This window comes from Xenopus laevis, chromosome 3S (genome assembly GCF_017654675.1).
Source record: "Xenopus laevis strain J_2021 chromosome 3S, Xenopus_laevis_v10.1, whole genome shotgun sequence".
In the NCBI taxonomy this organism is placed as follows: Eukaryota; Metazoa; Chordata; class Amphibia; order Anura; family Pipidae; genus Xenopus; species Xenopus laevis.
This window is the reverse complement of record NC_054376.1, coordinates 66,895,468-66,916,888: the sequence shown is the minus strand read 5'-3', so window position 1 is coordinate 66,916,888 and position 21,421 is coordinate 66,895,468. Positions and strand designations below refer to the sequence as shown.

Genomic DNA, 21,421 nt, shown 5'->3' with positions numbered 1-21,421 from the left:
TAGTGGATTCATCCCTAGTTGCAAGTCAGTTGATATTATGTACTGACATCTTCATACCTTTTGCAGGTTATTGAGGTAACACCTATTTTCGACTAAAAAGAAAGATATATAAAGGTAAGAATTGGAAGCTGTATTTCTTTGGTTTCTGTTGTACCTGATACAGCTAAGCTTGTGTCTTTGTTTTTATCCATTAAACACAGTAACATTGTATAACCATAATCATAAAGTTTATCCACAAAACAGTAACGTTTTATTATCATGGACACAGTATTGGATTCTTTGAACTTATTCAAACAACTCACAACTGGCACTAAAATAAATGTGTGACTGTGTTAATTGGCTTATGTGACCTAACATGTATGGTTTGTTTGTGTGCTCTGTGAATCCTAGGATCCCAGGAGCAGCCCTTATTTTTTTTAAATTGCACTTTTCTATTTATGATTACCCAATGGAACATACTACAACTAAACAACAACTAAATGTTGCTGTAAATTTGTGAGCATTTCTATATTAGAACATAAGAAAAGATAATTGGTGACATAATATGAGATTTGTCTTTATACAATTATTTTATGCTTTATGGGCACAGTAGCATTTATGTATAATATATATATATATATATATATATATATATATATATATATATATATATATATATATATTATGCTAAATTGAAATAATCTGCTAATATATGTCTAAGAATTAGGATTACAAGGATCAAAAAATTATGTAATCATACTGCATATGCGGTATCAGAATGCTGGCGAGTAATGGTTTCCACTTTCCCCACTTTTTGTTCTAAAGTGAACATTGCTGTTGCAGTGAGGCGCAAGTAAAAAGGGGTAATTTGGCCTGAAATGCTGTTTGCAATTGAAAGGTGGCTTTATGGAAAGAAAAATTGGTCCTGTTCTGGAGCTATGACTACTGCAGGTTGGCCTGTGAGGAAAGTGCACCAGAAAATATTTTATAAGGGTATGCTACATAATGGCTACCACACCCTAAGCCATGGGTCATGGTAGTCAGTCAAATAGCCTATATCATGACCTACCTCTGATACCACACATCTAAAGTGTTTTCTCAGTTAACCAATAGTGACATTTCTCAGACTCCTCCTTCCCTTTTTTTAACCACGAACTATTAACCAACAATATCATTCTTTCTTCCCATCTGAATGTTTGTTTGCACTGGGACATATAAATGACTGAAGAATGACTCTGCCTAGCATACAAAGTTTCCCTTACTTTCAGTGCCCTCTCTCTGCAAAAACACTCTGTCATCTACCCAGTATAATGTAGCCTTTGTCAGACATCTACCCACGTGTAACCACAATTGTAGTGCAACAACTACACCAAGCCATGTCCCTTTATATAACTGCACAGTCAGTCTCTCTGTATAAGATCACAATTAGAGGGACACCTGTAACAGCGGCGTTACAATCTGTACTATGAGGTCTATCTGTTCATACAGGTGGGTGGCCATTGGATGTCTATAAAGAAAAAAAAGGAAGTAATCCTCCTTTGTAGCTAAATCCAGTTTTGTAAATGGGGAGGAGTTACCAGTCTGTGTGTAACCGTGCAATGAGCATGCCTACTCTTAAATGATATTGTTATATTGTTAGCACACACACAAATGTTGGATGATATGTCAAGGCTGCAGTCTGGCTCCCACCACACTGAGCAGATGAAACTGTAATGAAGCGCCAGTGACACCAAGAGAGCTGTAATGAGACAATGCATCTAACTGTTTCTGACTAAATACAGCTTATTTTATACTTCCCTCTAGTTCAATGCTTAGCTCTGTAAAGTCGGATGCACTTGATCCATTATTTGGTTCATGGTTTGGAGTAATGAAATTTGGTATGGTTCAGTTGAATCCTTATTGCAGAACTTGATCCAAATGTGGATTTGAAACCCTGGACAACTAAAGGTGACACTTTTTTTTCATATGGTCCAGCATAATTTTACAAAATTAAAATTTGCTAATTGTTTTTGTGTAAAAATCGTGAAAAGAACCAATACAAGAAAGAAATGTATAAAGGAACAGAACAGTTAACGCACAGAGGCCCAAGTAAACAGAAGCATCTGTGATTAACAGCAAAGAATTGTTTTTATTTTGGTGAGGAGAAAATGCAAGCTATATCAGAACAGTCACTCCCCTGACTGATTTTGTCTACATTGATCAGGTTTCCCCTGTCAGGAGGTCCAGAATGAGATTCAAAATAGGCCCTGGCAATTAGTACACACAGGTCTAAAAAGCCCCCTCCCCCATCACTTTCTATCTTGCAGTAACCTCTGGCATCAATTTTTTATCAGACCAACTGGTAATAATATTTGATAGCAATTTTATTAAAGCTATACTAATGCACCAGCTCCATGGACCCATAATCCTGGGAAATACACAAAGTTTTGTCCAAAGCCCTATATTCAGCACAAAAATACAGACTTGACTGACTACTAATTTTTTGGGCAGTTGCAAATAATTAACAACTATATGTAACCTGACTTCTGCTGCTCTCTGACCTGCTGGAAATATTTAAAAATAATTTCCGAGGGCCTGTTGAGGAGGGCACTACACCTAGGGTTGCTGCCTGGCAGGGATTTTACAGGCCTGGCCAGTAAATATGTTGGCTGATTACAATGTCATTAATAGGGAAAAAAGATAAATATATAGGAAGGCTGGTATTTTTTTCCAGAAAAGGTGGCAACCCTAACCATGCCACACCTGGTTGACTAGCAGTGGCGGAACTACCGGGGGAGCGGGGGGGCGAGCGGGCCAGGGCCCCCCGGCAGCAATGCAAGCCACTGAAATCCCCAGTAAAATCGGCAGTACGGAGGGGGGCGGGGCACGGCTGCGCGTCATGCACCAGGGCCCGCCCCCCTCTAGGAACGCTACTGTTGACTAGAGTTGCCACCTGTTTGGTTTTGAACGGCACAGTTCGATTTTTGTAAGGCCTGTTCGGGTCTGAACTTTCTGTTCGGTTTTCAGCCTTATGAAAATAATAATCTGGCCAATACATGAAAAGCATTAACATACTCACCTAAACATGACTTAGTTACAATCAAGTACAGATCATTTTTTATTATTATAGACACAGAAAAAGCAAATCAATCAAAAATACGATTGTTTTTTTCTAAATTAGCATTGCTGTATTTCAGAGCTTTCTGGATAATTGATTTCTGTAGAATAGATCTCATACCTGTAATTAAAAGATTGGGTTTAATCATCAAGCAGAATATAGCTAGAGATGGGGTTGCCACCTGTGTGGTTTTGAACTGGGCATCAACACTTTGAGAATACTGGATAGAAACCCATAACCTTGCCCTGGTGTCATAACTCCACCAACATCATTGTGTCCGCCTCTGATGTCATCATGCTTGCTCTTACATCACTGCCCCACCAACCTGTTCGGGTTTAGCCATCAGCAAACGTGGCAATCCTATGGTTGACTGTTACGTTTTTGTACAGGCAGTGGAATGAACAATACCCTGTACAGAAATGCACATGTGCATGCACTAGTAGTCACTTTTACAAACCATAGCTATTTACAGAAACAATTCAAACATGGTAGCCTGTTCTTGGAAAGCCATTCAAAATTCGGATACAAGTACTAAAATACACAGTAGTAAGTGAATATGTTTCCATTTACTTTCAATTAGGCTGCTGCCCACAGGAAGACTAGAATCATGACTACGTATCACTTCCCAGCACCTCCCTTTCCGACAGCAATAAACACTGAGCAATAATCCGCTACAAAAAAATATTCTCCAACCCTTTTTGGGCCCCTCCCACGCATGAAGCCTGACAAATAAGAGCTCAGACTTGAGTACCCTGGATTCTAATTGGCCAATTACACGTCTGTCGCACTTCTGACGAATCGGGAATTACGTTACTAAAATAACACTGCCTACCCTTGAATTTATCCAATAGGTCTCGAGAACGGCTTCAGATACGCCCCCCTAGCCGCGGAGACTGCCGATCTAAGGCAATCTGATTGGCTGGACGTTCCTTTTGCGTGTTCGGCCTGTCCAAAGGGCTGTCAGTGCGTGCGCGCTCCACCTCACTGTGTCAGCACTTCCGCATCCGCCACCCGTATTCCGTGAGCGCATCCCTGGTTCTTATTCGCGTCTCTTCTGGTTCACCCGGTGCCCGGAACATCATGAATGAGGAATACGACGTAATCGTGTTAGGCACCGGTCTGACGGTAGGTTCTAGGACTTGCTCCTTGGCCAGTGCCAGCCACACCCCCCATCCATCCACATCCATTGCCTGTGTGAGGTGGCCTGCTGGCGAGGCCCGTAGCCTGGGGACACTCCCTTGCAGTAGTGCGGCCAGCAGCCTCGTCCCATATCTATTTCACTCGTTTATTGTCCGCTTTCCCCAGTGCGAAAGCCAAAGTGCATGATTATGAGTGAGGCTTCTCTTTAGTCCGCTTTATTGTCACCGCGAGGTAATGGCTTGAACAGCTGAGCTGCTATTAATGAAGTAACTTGCACAGCAGCAGCAGCTGGAGCTTCGTAGACTCGGTCTACCCAATCCTGTTCTACCCAATCCTGTTCTACCCAATCCTGTTCTACCCAATCCTGTTCTACCCAATCCTGTTCTACCCAATCCTGTTCTACTCTACCCAATCCTGTTCTACTCTACCCAATCCTGTTCTACTCTACCCAATCCTGTTCTTCCCAATCCGCAGTTCTAATGCCCTCACAGCCTTGGCTTTGCCTATTCCATAGCATGTGAAAACAGCCAAAAGATTGTGAGTTTTTCTCCAAAAAGTAAAGACCAAAATATGATTAAAAATGCAAGTCATTTATTAGGACATGCAGGTGAAAGCCTGACGCGTTTCGTGCCTACTGGGGCACTTAATCATATTTTGGTCTTTACTTGTTGGAGGAAAAACTTTCAATCTATTGGCTGTTTCCACATGTTATACACCCTTGTACTGGGGTGAACTGTGAGTATTTTTTCTCCTCCCATTATTATTGTTTCGGATATTTGCTTTTGATTTCCAGTGGTACCTTTATTGGCATTTTGCATCAATCTTTGCCATTTTGACTATTTCATGGCATGCAACAACAACAACTATAAAACTTTAACGGTAAGCTGATACCAGTGGGCCGATTGTCTTCTGAAAATATGAAATGTTTTCCTTAATAAGCCAAGAGGCCTTTGATCTAAACACAGGTATAGGAACCTTTCCAGTTTACCAAATGTGGGGATGTTTGAGGCCCTCAGGTTTTTAAAGCTACTGCTTCCTGATGTGTATAAGATATCTGCAGAGTCCCAGAAGTTGCAGCATTACTGAAGCAACCTTACGTTTCCATTTATTTCATTTGTTGAGAGTCACCAGGTACGCTTAATTGTAGGGAACTGAAGAAGTACAATCCTTGATTAATAGGAAGCATCTTTAGGGCTCTCATAAATGGCTGTGGGCATGAAGAAAACCTTGCTTTTGTGCTGAGTGAGTCCTGGCATTTTCATATAAGACCCTGTCAATAAATGGCTAAACTGTCAACCCACTTTGTCAACTGTTCAGAATTGCCTCCGATTACTCTTTCTGTGTATGCCTCTGCATCAGCTGGCTATCATTAAGTGGTTGCAAGCCTTTTATCTCACAAGCATTGGCCCATGTATAGCTATACTGTGTAGAATGTTAATTGCTTATATATTTTTTAATCTTCTTTTTGGCATTTTAAAGGGGTTGTTCACCTTCCAATTAACTTTTAGTATGCTATAGTGAGTGATATTCTTAGACAATTTGCAATTGGTTTTCATTTTTTTATTATTTGTGGTTTCTGAGTTATTGAGCTTTTTATACAGCAGCTCTCCAACTTGCAATTTCAGGTTGCTAGGGTCCAAATAAGCCTAGCAACCATGCACTGATTTGTATAAGCGACTGGGATATGAATAGGAGAGGACCTGAATAGAAAGATGAGTAATAAAAAGTAGCAATAACAATAAATGTATAGCTATACAGAGCATTTGGTTTTAGATGGGATCAGTGACCCCCATTGGACAGCTGGGAAGAATCCCAAGAAAAAAAGCAAATAATTAAAAAACTATAAATAATGAAGACGAATTGAAAAGTTGCTTAGAAATGCCCATTCTATAACATACTAAACATTAATTTGAAGGTGAACCACCCCTTTAAAGATATGCATGCCATTTGCTGACAGCAGGGTGGTTACGTGCAAGTGTGTTATCTGCAACTAACAAAAAGCATTCCGTGTCTATATCTCTCAGGCTCCCGTATTCCTTTTGTTACTTGTTATATGTGATTTGAGCCCCTATCACAATAGGTATATGGGCTGCCATTGCCTTCCAATGGGTTCATACTTTACTAACCGACACCAATTTCTATTCATATAGGTGATGAACATTTTTGACCATCTATGTGTAGAAAATTGTTTCCATGGCTCTCATGGTCTGCTAACTAAAAAAAAAAAGTCCACATGCATCATACTTCAAATTTTAATTTGCTTATACTTTTCTTTTTCAAACCCTCAACCATAGCTTAAAATACATTTAGAGATCTGATAATGCTATAGTTCCAGTAATCTGCAAAACCCATTAATATAATTACGTCCACATTTTAGCTCAAAGTCTAAAGTCAGCTTGAAACATCAGTTAATTGTGTGTTCCATTATGTTATAAAGGCCCTCTCCTATTCATAGTGCCCTATTTATAGTCGTCTCTTATTCAAATCAGTGCATGGTTGCTAGGGTAATTTGGACCCTAGCAACCACAAATGGCAAACTGGAGAGCTGCTGAATAAAAAGCTAAATAAAAACCACAAATAAAAACCAATTGCAAATTGTCTCAGAATATCATTCTACATAATACTAAAAGTAAATTTAACTGTGAACCAACCCCTTTAAGTGCTGTAAAGCTGAATTAATATATTAATCACAGCAGGCTTTCACAACAACTTTGTTCCTTTTTCAGACTGATTTTATATGCACAGCGTTGTATGAATAAAAACGTAACACTAAAATTGTAAATTCCATATGAATGCTTAAAAAACAACAGGCCTATAATGATAATGGGCAGTGTCCATAATGCAACTCTAGCACAAATGTGAAACTTTCTTGTGAGCCAAATCTTGGTAGTGTCCCAGTGCATTAGACAGCATGTGCTACTATTGTACCTCTCTCATCACCAAAGCCCATATGACATTACCGTATATACTATATCCAGAATTGATAAGTCTAAAGAACTGAACTTGCTAAGTAATTCAAGTTTCACTACTTCATGAAGCAGCTTCTTTAGAAGATTACTCAGCAAAACTGTATTATTTAGACTTATCACTACAGGTATGGGACCTGTTATCCAAAATGCTCGGAACCTGGGGTTTTCTCGAAAACAGATTTTTCCTTAATTTGGATCTTCATACCTTGTCTACTAGAAAATCATATAAACATTAAATAAACCCAATAAGCTGGCTTTGATTCCAAAAAAGATTAATTATATCTTAGTTTGGTCAAGTACAAGGTACGGTTTTATTACTACAGAGAAATCAATTTTAAAAAATTTTGATAAAAATTGAGTCTATTCGGAGCTTTGCAGATCATGAATCCTGTATTAGATACCAAATATCATGACTTGGATATATTGGATCTAACTGTCAATGAATATCTGACACCCAACTCCTGCATGAAGAGAGAATGAAGAGAAACAGATGCTGAGAGCGGAATAGTGAAGTTGATTGTTTCTCTTATTTCAGTATGCTGAAGCTTATATATTTTTATTTTCATTTTCATGTTAGTTCCCCTTTAAATATTGTCCTGTTACATCTCTTGCCTTGTACCACTATTTTGTGATGGTCTCTCTGCTGCCTCAGAGATCACCTGACCAGAAATACTACAAACTGGCCATAGACGCAAAGATTTGATTGTACGAAACGCTTTTTCGGTCCGTGTGTAAAGCGTCCCGACATTTTTCGTGCCATGGAGATCGGTCGTTCAGACGATCGGACAGGTTAGAAAATTTCTGTCGGCTACCAATAATATCTCTGCATCTATTGCCGCTCTGACGATATTAGTGAATAGCAATTTTCTATTTATGATTACCCAATGGCACATACAACTAGAAAAGTATATTATTATGAAAATGGTTTATTTACATGAAGCAGGGTTTTACATATGAGCTGTTTTATGCAATACATTTTTATAGAGATCTACATTGTTTGGTGGTATAGTTTTCTTTTATTTAATAAGTACTACAAATATGATGGATTTGAAAGGCATTTTGTATTTTCCATATAGTCCTGTTACTCCTTATGACATCTTGATTGTTGAGCAAGTCTAATATACTATAAACCTTTCCAGCCTTAACATTACAAATGTATGTATTAATTACTAGGTTAAGGGCAGTCCTGCTACAAATTTGTTGTTCGTGAGAGAGATTCAGGGGGGCCCACCATTGCCTTAAAGACTGCAAAAGCATTGATAGGCTGTTGGTTTTCACACGCAGGATAGCTATAATTGTGGGAAAGAATTCTCTGCTGGCATATGTACACTAGTGGAGAAAGCCACACTATTGTGCCCCCCGGCCTTATTCATTGTAAATTTCCTCTTGTAACTTAAAGTGTACCCTTTTGTTCAACTAGAGCAGTGGTCCCCAACCAGTAGCTCGCGAGCAACATGTTGCTCTCCAACCCCTTGGATGTTGCTCCCAGTGGCCTCAAAGCAGGTGCTTATTTTTTAATTCCTGGCTTGGAGACTAATTTCTGTTGTATAAAAACCAGGTGTACTGCCAAACAGACTCTCCTGTAGGCTGCCAGTTCATATAGGGGCTAACAAACAGCCAATCACAGCCCTTATTTGACATCCCCATGGATTTTCTCATTCTTGTGTTGCTCTCCAAACTCTTTTAACATTTAAATGTGGCTCACAAGTAGAAAAGGTTGGGGACCCCTGAACTAGAGTATTGAATTGGGCTTGTGCCTATTGTTTTAATTAAGAAATGTATGTTTTTCATATTTCTTGCACTAACACAGAAACTGATCTCTGTTATACTTTCCAACTTTCTGTGGTTTTCCTGAGAAGCTGTGGGAGGAGAAGGCATGTTGTTTCTCTTACTGCAGGCTTGTTATTTCAGTGTTTTTCAGGCTAAAATCCATGTGTCATTGCTGGTGCCAGACAGATACCATTAAAGCCAGTGGCAGTCAGAACAAGCAGGATAGACTTCTAGAAGAAATAATATTACTAGTGCCTTTATTTTCAGACGCATAGCTTTCTGCATATAAGCCATTTTTATTTGTTTCTAAGCTACTGGTGAAAGAAGTAAGATTTGATAGACCTTAACCAGATGAAAAGATTTTAAATTGCTTTTTTTAGGTCTATGTTCCCTTTAGCAGGATTGGTTTAGCTCCAGTCAAACTAAGAAATACATGCTGATTAAAGAGTTAATTTTGTTTATTATTAATAGTCTGTTACAAGCTAACTTCCCATTTCTGCTGAGAAGTCAGATCTGTAGCTACGTTCTCCTACCTTTGGAGTGGCCTCATTTCACATCCTGTTTTTGGAATTAAGGGAAATCCGGGCATGTCTTCACACTCATTAGTGTTCATTTAAAGGCAAATTGCATTAGTCTGTCTTCCCATCTGATGCCACAGGGCTGTGCTTACTTTGAGGGACAGCAGCACAATTAAAACTGATACGTTTTCACTGGTAACAACCTATACCTTTTGTGCTGGGCCTATTTTTTTAGGGGGGCGGGAATAAAAGGGGCTGGGTGTGATGTCAAAGGGGGCGGATCATGATGCCAAGGGGGTGGAGTCACGGCATGATGGGTAGAAGGCAGTGAAAAGAGCACGTTTTGATCAGATTGGGGTGGGCCAAGGGCCTTTTTTATGGGTATTACAAATTTACCGGGAGCTACATTGCCGGTAAATTTGTGTTACTGGCCCCAGCCTTGGCAGGTGTTTTACCGACTGGCAACCCTAGATGCAACCGATAAGTTTGACACAATTCTTATTTTAGATTGCAGGCTTTGACCTTGTTTACACTGCAGACTTTGATAGGTTTCCTCCTGTTTATGTTACTGCAACTTTCTGTGTATTTGAAAAAAGATGCCAGCTGAATATTTTTTATGAATTTGACAGTTTAGTGGTATGCTAGTCAAAGGTTGTCTCATACTGAAATCATATCAGTATGACTTTGAAAATGGGTCCAGAAGCCATATATCTTGTTAATCTCTTGAAATACACAAAATATGTTTTTCCTAAATAATTGTGTCCATGAAGTGAAGGAAAATGTGTGGCAGTTTGGTGAAAATAGACTACCAAACGTTTTAAATCCAAATTCTGTATAGAATGCACTTTTAGACTAATTTGAAACTATACTGTTGTGTAAATAGTTCATGTTTTCTTCTCTGTAGGAATGCATCCTCTCTGGAATAATGTCTGTGAATGGCAAAAAGGTCTTGCACATGGATAGAAACTCTTACTATGGAGGAGAGAGTGCCTCAATAACACCTTTGGAAGATGTAAGGATATACAGTGGCCACTAGCATAAACCATTATATATATATATATATATATATATATATATATATATATATATATATATATATATATATATATATATATATATATATATAATTATTTTCTGTCATTTATTTAATGTATTTGGTTTGATTTATCCAATTCAAGCTGTGTATCCAAGGTCAGCACAGGGTTTGCTTCTCAAGGGAATGCTCTTTTCAGAACAAGACAGTTTAACACCAGTTCAGCTCGCACAAGAGCTAGTGAAATTGGTAAAAGAAAGTGTTTTTGTTTTAATTGAATATTTCACTTTATATTTTTCTTCTTAGAATAATGTATAAAAGGAAAACAAACATGATATCTGTTAAGGAGTGTTTCTGTGGGGTGCAGTTTGACAAAAATTATCTACTTTTAGCTGTACAAAAGGTTTAATATACCGGGAAGTCCTCCAGAGTCTATGGGACGAGGAAGAGACTGGAATGTGGACCTCGTTCCAAAATTCCTTATGGCCAATGGTAAGTCTGAAATCTGTACTCAGTGCAGATGTTTGAATACTCACTGTATTATTATTATTATTAGCATTGTAGTGCTGTAGTTGCTTAACAGGGTGGACAATAACAGCTAAACAGAAGTCAACAAAAATGACAAGAACTTTCACACTAATATCTTATAAATATACATACAAATCATAACCACTGTTTAACCTGTAAGAATTCAGTGAAATAAATGTATCCATCCAACCTCATGCATTTTAATTTTTTTCCCGCCTAGGCAGCAGGACTGATCCGAAACTAAAGCTCTTAGTTCCAGTTTATCAAGGCAATATTCAGTAACTGTGAAAGCCCATAAACTGTCCTTTCACATGTTTAATATACAACCCTATTGGTATGAAAGGAAGGAGTGAACCTATAATTCCTTATCCTGTTAAGCTGACGTTCGTATTTCCCAATGCTCAAATAGTATCACAGTTGCCAGGTGGAAAGTGGAGAACATTGGGACATATTTCTTAACCCGTTAAACTAGAGGCATGTTTCTTACCTTGCCAATTTGACTGAGTAAAATTCTGCCAATCTTTTAATAACAAGGTTTATGTCTGGCTCTAAATTGGTACATTAACATTTGAATTCTGTGTTCTCTATTTTGGCATTTAATTATATTAAAAAAGCCAAAAGTGAACAGAATAGGATAAGTTATGTTTTGCCACAACTGTTACTGCAGATACGCAATAAAACTAAATACCTTTCGATGTATGCCTGTTTGTATAGGTTTTGCTAATATCTTGAAATCTGAAAACAAAAACTGTCAAGTTGCAAAAGTGTTTATAGCAGCACCCTGATCAATTTTACATTGTTATAATGTAACCTATATGGCCAATGTTTTGCTAATTTGTCATTCTTCTGACACCATGTTTTATTTTGATTATAATGACCAATAACATCAGTTTAGAACTGGGTTGGAAATGCTGTTTACTTTCATTATGAGAGTTTAGACACACCACAGATTATCAAACACTTATGTTTTCACTAATGCAAGTTGGAAATGCATCACACAGGGTGACTTGTTCTTCCGGTGATGTCCCATATTACATGCTTGCTCTAATGAGGGTCAAGCTGTTAACTTGTATATTAAAGGGGACCTGTCACCCTAAAAAAAAAATTCAAATTATTTTTCATCATGTTAGTTGAGCAAAATTAAGCTTACTTACACTGTATTTATTATTTAAATTTTGTTTTCTTCAGTCTTGCAATTACACAATCACAGCATGCAAGCAGGTTCCATTTTGTGTACACTGTTATTAAGACAAGTTGTGTATCACCCCCAAAATCTTGTGTATGCGCCGACTGGGGGACCTAATACCCATACACAGTGCCCTACACAATTATAGATTGTGAGGAGGAAGTGGGAAGTGCTGAATGGAAAGTGAAAGTAATTGATTGCCCCACCTCTATGCCTCAGGCAATATTTGATCGACAGCTCAGATATTTAAATACCTTTATAACAGGTATGAATGCTTTATTGAAAAAAACTATTTGGGTTCCATGTTTAATTTGCAAATGACTTTTGCTTTTTATGTATAGGTGACAGGTCCACTTTAACAGCAACGAAAGGAGAAAAAAAAACTAATCTAATCTAGGCACCATTAAAGTGATTAAAATCTCCTACCTGATACTTATGGCTGGTGCTCCTGTTCACTAAAGACTGTACCAGACCTAGGTATTTCTGTAGAAGTCCATCGTCACCATCTTGTTTCCGTCTTTTTGTTACAGGCAGGCATGTGCACAGTAGAGTGAAAGCCAAACTTAGATGCAAAAAGCTGGAGTTTTCACTCTACTGCACATGTGCCTGCCTGGGCCTGAAGAAAAGAAAGAAGAGGAAGATTGTGGCAGATAAGCTTGTACACAAATACACCAGGACACTGCAATTTTCTCTTAACAGGAGCACGAACTTAAGGTATCAGGTAAGCAGTTATAATCAGTGGGAAGGGGGTGCCCAATATTTGACTTATTTAGCTTTTTGTTTAGCAGCTCTCCAGTTTGGAATTTCAAAAGCTATCTGGCTGCTAGTGACCAAAGCAACACTGCAACCAGCCAGTGGTTTGAATAAGAGACATGGCATATGAATAGATGGCAGTCTGAATAAAAAGATGAGTAATAAAAAAGTAATAACATTGCAGCCTCATGGAGCATAAGTTTTTGTAGTTAATGGGGTCAGTAACCCCTTCATTTGGAAAGACACTAAATAGGAGAGCATATCATTCAAATGAATAGTTCACCTTTAAATTTACTATTATTATTATGTAAACAGAGAAAATTTGCAGTTGGTCTTAATTATTTTGAAAAACAATTTTGCTTAATAGTTAGCTGCAACAAATTCGCCTCAGAAAAAGTTTTTGGGGCAGAGATCCCTGATCCTCAAAAAAAAAAAATAAAAAAAAAAAAAAACCCTCCAAAACTATATAAAATTCAATTGGTTTGCATATCTTTTATAACATGGTGGACTACCCTGTTAATAAGTCAAGATTCTTATACAATCTTAATGGTTCACATCTACTCACTTGAATCACAATGAATTACCCCATTACAGATTGTTTTTTCTGTTTCTGACACCAAATTCTTCAACTATATCTCTTTCAGGCCAATTAGTGAAGATGTTGCTTTTCACAGAAGTTACCCGTTATCTGGACTTTAAAGTTATTGAGGGGAGCTTTGTCTACAAAGGAGGAAAAATTTATAAAGTCCCTTCAACAGAAGCTGAAGCCCTTGCATCCAGTGAGTTTGTTTTCCTTGGAAACAAATCATTTGTACTCTGTTTTTCAGATACTGCAAGTGGGCAGCATTGTGAGAAGCCCACATTTGTAATGCCTACTGTTTTAGTTACTGGGAGGCTTGAGCAACATCTCCAATTGCATTGCCTTGTTTACCATAAGCAAAGAATGCAGATGGCAGTGCAATACATCATCACAGTTTTGAAATCTCTTGTGCCATCTTCATGACCTGATTTTCCTGGAATTGCTTCCTCACCCTTCAATTGCCATATCAAGCTGGTGTAGCAGACTGAATTTCTATCACCTTTCACAAAGGGTGCTTTATTAAAAGGGCTGCATGCACTCCCATAGAAAAATTAGGGCCACAACCTGGTTTTGGTTTGAGGTTTGGTCTTGGTTTGCAGTACAGTAACATTAAAAAGTGACTCCTTAAAGAAAACATTTCTTTTCAGTGCACACAATTCCATTATGTAGCTCGGGAGGACTAGGAACACCAAGTTTATGGTAGATCTACATACCTACATACATACCTACATACATACATACCTACATACATACCTACATACCTACATACATACCTACATACATACCTACATACATACCTACATACATACCTACATACATACCTACATACATACCTACATACCTACATACCTACATACATACCTACATACATACATACCTACATACATACATACATACATACATACATACATACATACATACATACATACATTTTTAGAAATTCATATGGTTATGCACATAAAGAAAGTCATATGGACTGACATACTGGCATATTTTGAACACAAGAAATGAAGTGGATGTTATTATTGTAGTGTTTGCTAAGATTTTGGTGTCTGTAGGTTTTGCCTAAACAGAATTCTCACCTCTGTTGTGTTAATTGGAAAAACATTTTTGACTTCAGAAAGCCCAACAAACTAAGAGACACTGGATTTTTAATAAAAGTCACATTAAGAAACTGTGTAAGCATTTTATGGTAAATGGCTTGGGAACATATCTTTGGGTTGATTGGGTTTGCCTACCTGGGAATCTGTCCATATGTAGCAAGAAAAACTGGAGAGGCTTCCAATGAATATCAGAGGAAGTGCCTTGTGGTCTGAAACATGTAGTGCTTCAATAAATCAACACTGATATTCATTGGAAGGCTCTGTTTTTTTTTCTTACTACATATGGTACAGATGTGCAGGGGACTACTCCATTAACTGTTGAAGAGTCTCATATAAACTTCGAGACTAGTGGAGGATCAGGTGGAAAGCATCTAACCTTCAGCTGCCCTTGTAAATTGTTACATTTTTGTCTTAAGGTCTAATGGGGATGTTTGAAAAGCGGAGGTTTAAGAAATTGCTGAGCTATGTTGCCAACTTTGATGAGAATGACAGCAAAACACTAGAAGGTATTGACCCAAAGAAAACTACAATGCGAGATGTCTACAAGAAGTTTGATTTGGGCCAGGATGTTATTGACTTTACAGGTCACGCTCTGGCACTCTATAGGACTGATGAGTAAGTTGAGTTGTTCAAGTTATTTAATAATTGCAAATATGTAAGAACACAAACCAAAATGACTACTACTTGCTGTGCTGAACTCAGAAATCTTTTCTCCAGATTTTTGACAGATGTGAATGCAATGTATTGGTTTTGTGCGAAGCATAGATTTTACCTATTCTTTTAATCAGGAAAAATCTATGGTTTTTGTTAATTGTTAGCTAAACCGGGCAAGCTACACCATGTTGGGTCCTTGCAAGATTATTAGATTCTCAGTGCACAGGTACTCCCGCTGCATTATAGACTCCTGCTTGTGACCGAGGCAAGGGAGGGGATTGTATGCTGTTAATCTGCTTGCTCTGTGCCCTAACACACACAGATACAGTAGATAAATATAGATATATATACATATTTGGGTATTGTCAGTTATGCAACATAGCCAATCAGTGTCTGTGCTTCTTCTTTACGTTTTAAACTCCGTATAAAACCTCTGCCAACTATTTGCATCAGATAGAAATGTTACCATTGTCTATATCTTCATAAAGGAATAACTCCCATACTATAGGTCTTGTCCCCCTTTCCCTAAGTGATTAAAATCAGTGGGTGAGTGGGATCTAGCCTAAAGACTAGTCAGGATAAGTATAGGGGTTAAGCTTTTGTGCTCTTATTGATATCTCTCAGGGCCTTGAACATCTGTTTAATCTATTAATAAAATATGTTTGCATCTCATGTATTATTAAAACTCGTGGTCAAATTGCTTGTCTTCTAGAAAATTTCTTAAATGAATTTTTGTGTAAAATTCTGTAGGTCAATTCTTTCTATACAGCAAATATTTCATTTTTCTGAGTAATACCACAATTCATTTTTTCCCCCTAGATATTTGGACCAGCCCTGTCTTGAGACAATAAACCGGATTAAATTGTATAGTGAATCTCTGGCTCGATATGGCAAAAGCCCTTATCTTTATCCACTCTATGGCCTTGGAGAGCTGCCACAAGGTTTTGCAAGGTAAGACCGCAGGACCCATTTACTTATCAGGTATGCCAAAATCTCTATTTAAAACATATTTAAAAAGCTGATTTAGTTACACAATCCAGCTTCAATACAGACCAGATTGCCAAAACAGAATATTTACTAATATCTTGCCTATTTCTTTCTTTCTTACATGGAGCGGATTGTGCCCGTAAGAAGCTTTTGCTAATAAACGATATATATTATCCTTTACATTTTACAAGCCGCACACTTCCTCAGTGTTTTGTGCTGCTATACACCAAATGGCCGTCACATTTCCCCCTTTCATATACATTATATTATGCTATCCGCCAACATTTACTATTTCTACCTGATATCCTGTAGACACTATTCCTGTATGAAGAGACCCTAACCATCTTTGACTGAAAGGTTTTCATGTATGGTTTTGCTTACAAGTTACTGCCTAACATAAAGTCCCTCATTCTGTTTTCCAGACTGAGTGCCATTTATGGTGGGACATACATGTTGAACAAACCAATAGAAGAGCTGGTGATGGAGAATGGCAAAATTGTTGGTGTAAAATCTGAAGGGGAGGTGAGAAATTAAATGCATTTATATTGTTTCTTTTGCTGTGAGTATATGTGCAGGTGTAAGGAACCAACGGTTAATGTGTGTGCCATGTATTATAGATGTCTTCTACCAAACGGTTGTTGTATCGAATTATATGCTAGTGGAAATTGGAGTTCATTATTTTACCCTATATCCATATAGTGAGGAAAGCAAACCGTTGGTAGGACATTACCTAAGATATACTGTTAAGTATATGAAACCTTCATTGTTTGTTAATGTTGGCTTTAGATCAGCCTGCACTGTTCCTTAAAAGACCAGCAAACTATATATGACTTCTCAGAGAGAGATATATATATTTATATTTATTTATTTTTGGCTTTTGTAGGTGGCACGATGCAAGCAGCTCATATGTGACCCTAGTTACGTTCCCGATCACGTGACAAAAGTAGGACAGGTTATCCGTGTAATATGTATTCTGAGCCATCCAATAAGAAATACAAATGATGCCAATTCCTGCCAGATCATCATTCCACAGAATCAAGTCAACAGAAAATCCGGTGAGTTTCACAAAGAGGTCAAATTCTGTGCACATGTAAGACTATATATAGGAAATAGGAAAACATTAGTGCTGGAGAGAGAAGAATGTATACTTTAGCAAGGCCTCAATTCTGAGAAGGCAGTGGATGTAGTTGTAATATTAGTGTGTAGGCAGCCATCTCGGGTAATTTTGCAGTACACTGTTAGGGTGAACCAATTTTGTATTGTGTTGAATTTATCGGCTCAATCAAAGATAGACAAAGAAAGGCAATGGTTCCCTTTAAGAGGGATATAAATGAGCTGGAGAGAGTGCAGAGACTAAGTGCAACTAAACTGGTTAGAGGGACGGAAGACTTAAATTATGAGGGTAGACTGTCAAGGTTGGGATTGTTTTCGCTGGAAAAAAGATGCTTGCGAGGGGACATGATTACACTTTACAAGTACATTAGAGGACATTATAGACAAATAGCAGGGGACCTTTTTACCCATAATGTGGATCACCGTACCAGAGGCCACCCCTTTAGACTAGAAGAAAAGAACTTTCATTTGAAGCAACGTAGGGGGTTCTTCACAGTCAGGAAAGTGAGGTTGTGGAATGCACTGCCGGGTGATGTTGTGATGACTGATTCAGTTAATGCCTTTAAGAATGGCTTGGATGATTTTTTGGACAGACATAATATCAAAGGCTATTGTGATACTAAACTCTATAGTTAGTATAGGTATGGGTATATAGAATTTAATTAAAGTAGGGAGGGGTGTGTGTATGGATGCTGGATTTTCATTTGGAGGGGTTGAACTTGATGGACTTTGTCTTTTTTCAACCCAATTTAACTATATAACTATAACAGTATAACAGGGAATGTAATTGATACAGCAGGATACAAAGAGAGAGAGAGAGAGAGAGCAGGGTATTGATATTTATTTTTAATAATCATTTGCATGTTTGAGTGTTTCAGAGAAGTCTTTAAAAATTCTAGTTTTGAAATTGCCCATGCTTTTTATACCCTGCAGAGTGATCTAGTGAATGCCCTTTTTTCTGTATCACAGTGCTGCAGCTTGCTTCTGGCACAAGAAACGTGAAGCAAATAAATGGGAACTTACAAAGAGAACTGCTGATATATTTGTAGGAAAACTGGATCACTTTATTATTAAAAATCTATACGGCAGCATCTCATTTAGTATATGTAACGTTTCATAGATGTGTATTGTGATAGTATTATTTTACCAGATCTCCCTGCTGGGTTATATCATTATTTTCAGGTGTACATATACACAATTTAGGTACAGTGTATTGTTACTTACCTGACCTCACTTAGCAGGCAAAGGCAAACTACATGTTGCAATGATTTGTTTCCAATTAATGTTCATGAATGCATATGAACTTATTTACTTTTTTTTGCACAAGACATCTATGTGTGCATGATTTCGTATGCTCACAATGTGGCTGCACAAGGAAAATATATTGCAATAGTGAGCACTACTGTCGAAACAAATGACCCAGAGAAAGAGATCAAGCCTGCTTTGGAACTCCTGGAACCCATTGAGCAGAAGTAAGTTTGGCTATTTTATGTAAATGATGTGTTGTGCAATTAATGTAAGTATAGAAAAGCTGAAGTAGGAGCTCAGAAAACCAGAACACTGTGCCTAAGTCATTAAAGGAGAACAGAAAAATGAATATGGCTGAAAATGCCATATTTTTATATATTGAACTTATTGCACCAGCCTAAAGTTGTCAGCTTCTCAATAGCAGCAACAATCCAGGTCTTTACAAGGGGTCACCATCTTGGAAAGTGTCTGCGACACTCACTTGCTCAGTGGGCTCTGAGCAGCTGTTGAGAAGCTAAGCTTAGGGGTCGTCTCTAATTATCCAGCAGAAAATGAGGTTGGCTTGTAATATAATCTGTTGCTACAGGGTTTATTATTAAGTGATTTATTAAGTATTTATTAGTAAGGATCAAGTATAAGATACAGTTTTATTATTATATAGAAAAAATAGAATTAAAAAAATATATATTTTCTTAAATTTGACTCTATTGGGGATGGGTTTCTCATAATGTGTAGCTTTCTGAATATCCTTTTTCTGGAGAAGGGAAACTACACCTTTCAATATGTTACCAAATGGCACTCCCACTACAATGGAATGTGCAAAGATTTGTGAACTTTTATTGAGGTCCCAACAGGATTCTACAGGTCGGGCGAAAATGGGAGGATAAGTAAAATCCAGCTGTAGAAGACGATTCTTTCAGTAACTTTCTATAGTATGTATGGGGCTTAGCGCATGTGCTAACTTACATCAGTGCAATAAATCATAGGCTGCAGACAGTTTCTTACATTACTGCACCAGAACAATTAAAGGAGAACTAAACCCTAAAAATGAATATAGCGAAATATGCCATATTTTATAACTTATTGCACCAGCCTAAAGTTTCAGCTTCACAATAGCAGCACCGATCCAGGACTTGTCACAGGGGGTCACCATCTTGGAAAGTGTCTGTGACACTCAGTGGGCTCTGAACAGCGGTTGAGCTGCTAAGATTAGAGGTCGTCGCAAATTATGAAGTAGAACAGGAGGTTGGACTGTAATATAAGCAGGTGTTATAAGACTGATTAATTAATGCTGATGCTAATTGCACTGGTTTCTGTGCTGCCAGGTAGTAATTATCTGTATTAATTACTAATCCGCTAATTTCCCTCTTTCAGGTTTGTTAGCATTAGTGATATGTATGCACCGACTGATATGGGAACGGAAAGCCAGGTGAGCATTACAATAGGATTTATGCCATTACTTTGAACAACTGGAAAACTCAAAACACTACCATAACTGCATAGTATTAGTAAATATGACTTTGTGCGCCAAGCATTAAAGGTTTTTTTTCTTATACTGTTAATTTGCTCCCTAGATGTTTATCTCCCGCACTTATGATCCCACCACCCACTTTGAAACCACCTGCAATGACATTAAGGATATCTACAAAAGGATGATGGGCTCAGAATTTGACTTTGAAGAGATGAAGCGCAAGAAGAGCGACATTTTTGGGGAAGACCAATAAACTCCCAGCATAGGAGAATTTTTGAATCTGCTTCAAATCTGTATTTCAGGAACTTAGGAACACTGTATGAATGTCAATATTGTATGGCCTGCTTTGTTGTAAAGACCTCATGACATCAGAGTATTGCACTGGTAATTGCTCCCTTTCCTTTCATGATGGCATCTCCTCCCCCTCCCCTTTTTTTTTTTTTCTCTCAAAGAGGCTGCTGTTCAAAATAAGTCCTGTTTGTGCGGTTCTTTTTTCTGTTACCTCTAATAAGTTTATTTGAAGGCATCTAAATGTTCTAGTTGAATCCAAAGTGGAAATGATGTATTGATGTGCATATAATGGCATTTTAAGCTTGGTATTTTAATTTAGAATTCACCATGGTAATTTGCTTTGGAAGCAGCTAGAGGGTTTGTGGCATGTAAGGAGTCTTCCTTGCCCCCAGTATAATTCTGTGCCCTTCCCTTTTGCACATTAACATCTTTTATCCGTGAAGCGCCTCTCCGTTACAGCTTTCTCCTCCCCTCGTATAGTCTGTACTCCATTCTCTCTGCACTGTGTAACTCCTGGAGTGCCATTCTCATGTTTTTAAACTATTGCCACCACCTGGGAAAATAAAAAGTTGGGCTGTAGACCACCTTTCTGTTTTAATCTAATAAAGTAACAAACACAAAAGTATTCTGCAGGTAAGACTTTGATGCATTTTCTAAACACTTTCACAACTTTCTGAAAGGACCAAACAGAGGTGCAGAATTGATTTGACAGTCTGGTGTGTTGCTTCGTAGAAATGATTTCTGTACTGCAAAGTAAAGCCAAGTTCTGGAATCTGGTGCTGTGCTTCATTTAATCAGTCATTCTCTTTAGTGAAGTTGATGTGCTGCCATTGTTGTTCCTTGACTATTCAACTGTCCTGCTCTTAGAAATGAACTCCCTTTCCTAGTTTTACCATTGTCTGCCACAATCCTCTTTTGCTACAGAAGCTGTTTAGGCCCCAGCCCATTGGAGTTTAGCCTGCCTTCAAAATGAACCATTGACTGCTAAGAGATCAGGAAAA

The 21,421-nt window shown here is 38.0% G+C and overlaps 1 protein-coding gene across 1 annotated transcript; it reads left to right on the top strand.

Moving 5' to 3' along the window:
• Positions 1–4,000: 4,000 nt before the first annotated feature.
• Positions 4,001–21,192, top strand: gdi2.S (GDP dissociation inhibitor 2 S homeolog). The gene is made up of 11 exons (XM_018255705.2): positions 4,001–4,201; positions 10,378–10,485; positions 10,899–10,998; positions 13,618–13,752; positions 15,073–15,271; positions 16,130–16,261; positions 16,720–16,819; positions 17,181–17,352; positions 18,738–18,882; positions 20,033–20,087; positions 20,233–21,192. The coding sequence occupies exons 1-11, from the start codon at positions 4,157–4,159 to the stop codon at positions 20,380–20,382; spliced, it is 1,341 nt and encodes a 446-aa protein (XP_018111194.1). The 5' UTR covers positions 4,001–4,156; the 3' UTR covers positions 20,383–21,192.
• The last annotated feature ends 229 nt before the right edge of the window (positions 21,193–21,421 follow it).

What these genes read in the sequence shown, in the direction of transcription:
- gdi2.S (XM_018255705.2), top strand. Translation starts at nt 4,157, where the DNA reads ATGAATGAGGAATACGACGTAATCGTGTTAGGCACCGGTCTGACG. An exon ending in TGTTAGGCACCGGTCTGACG is followed by an intron (nt 4,202 to 10,377) that starts GTAGGTTCTAGG and finishes TCTTCTCTGTAG; the next exon opens with GAATGCATCCTCTCTGGAAT. An exon ending in AGCTGAAGCCCTTGCATCCA is followed by an intron (nt 13,753 to 15,072) that starts GTGAGTTTGTTT and finishes TTTTGTCTTAAG; the next exon opens with GTCTAATGGGGATGTTTGAA.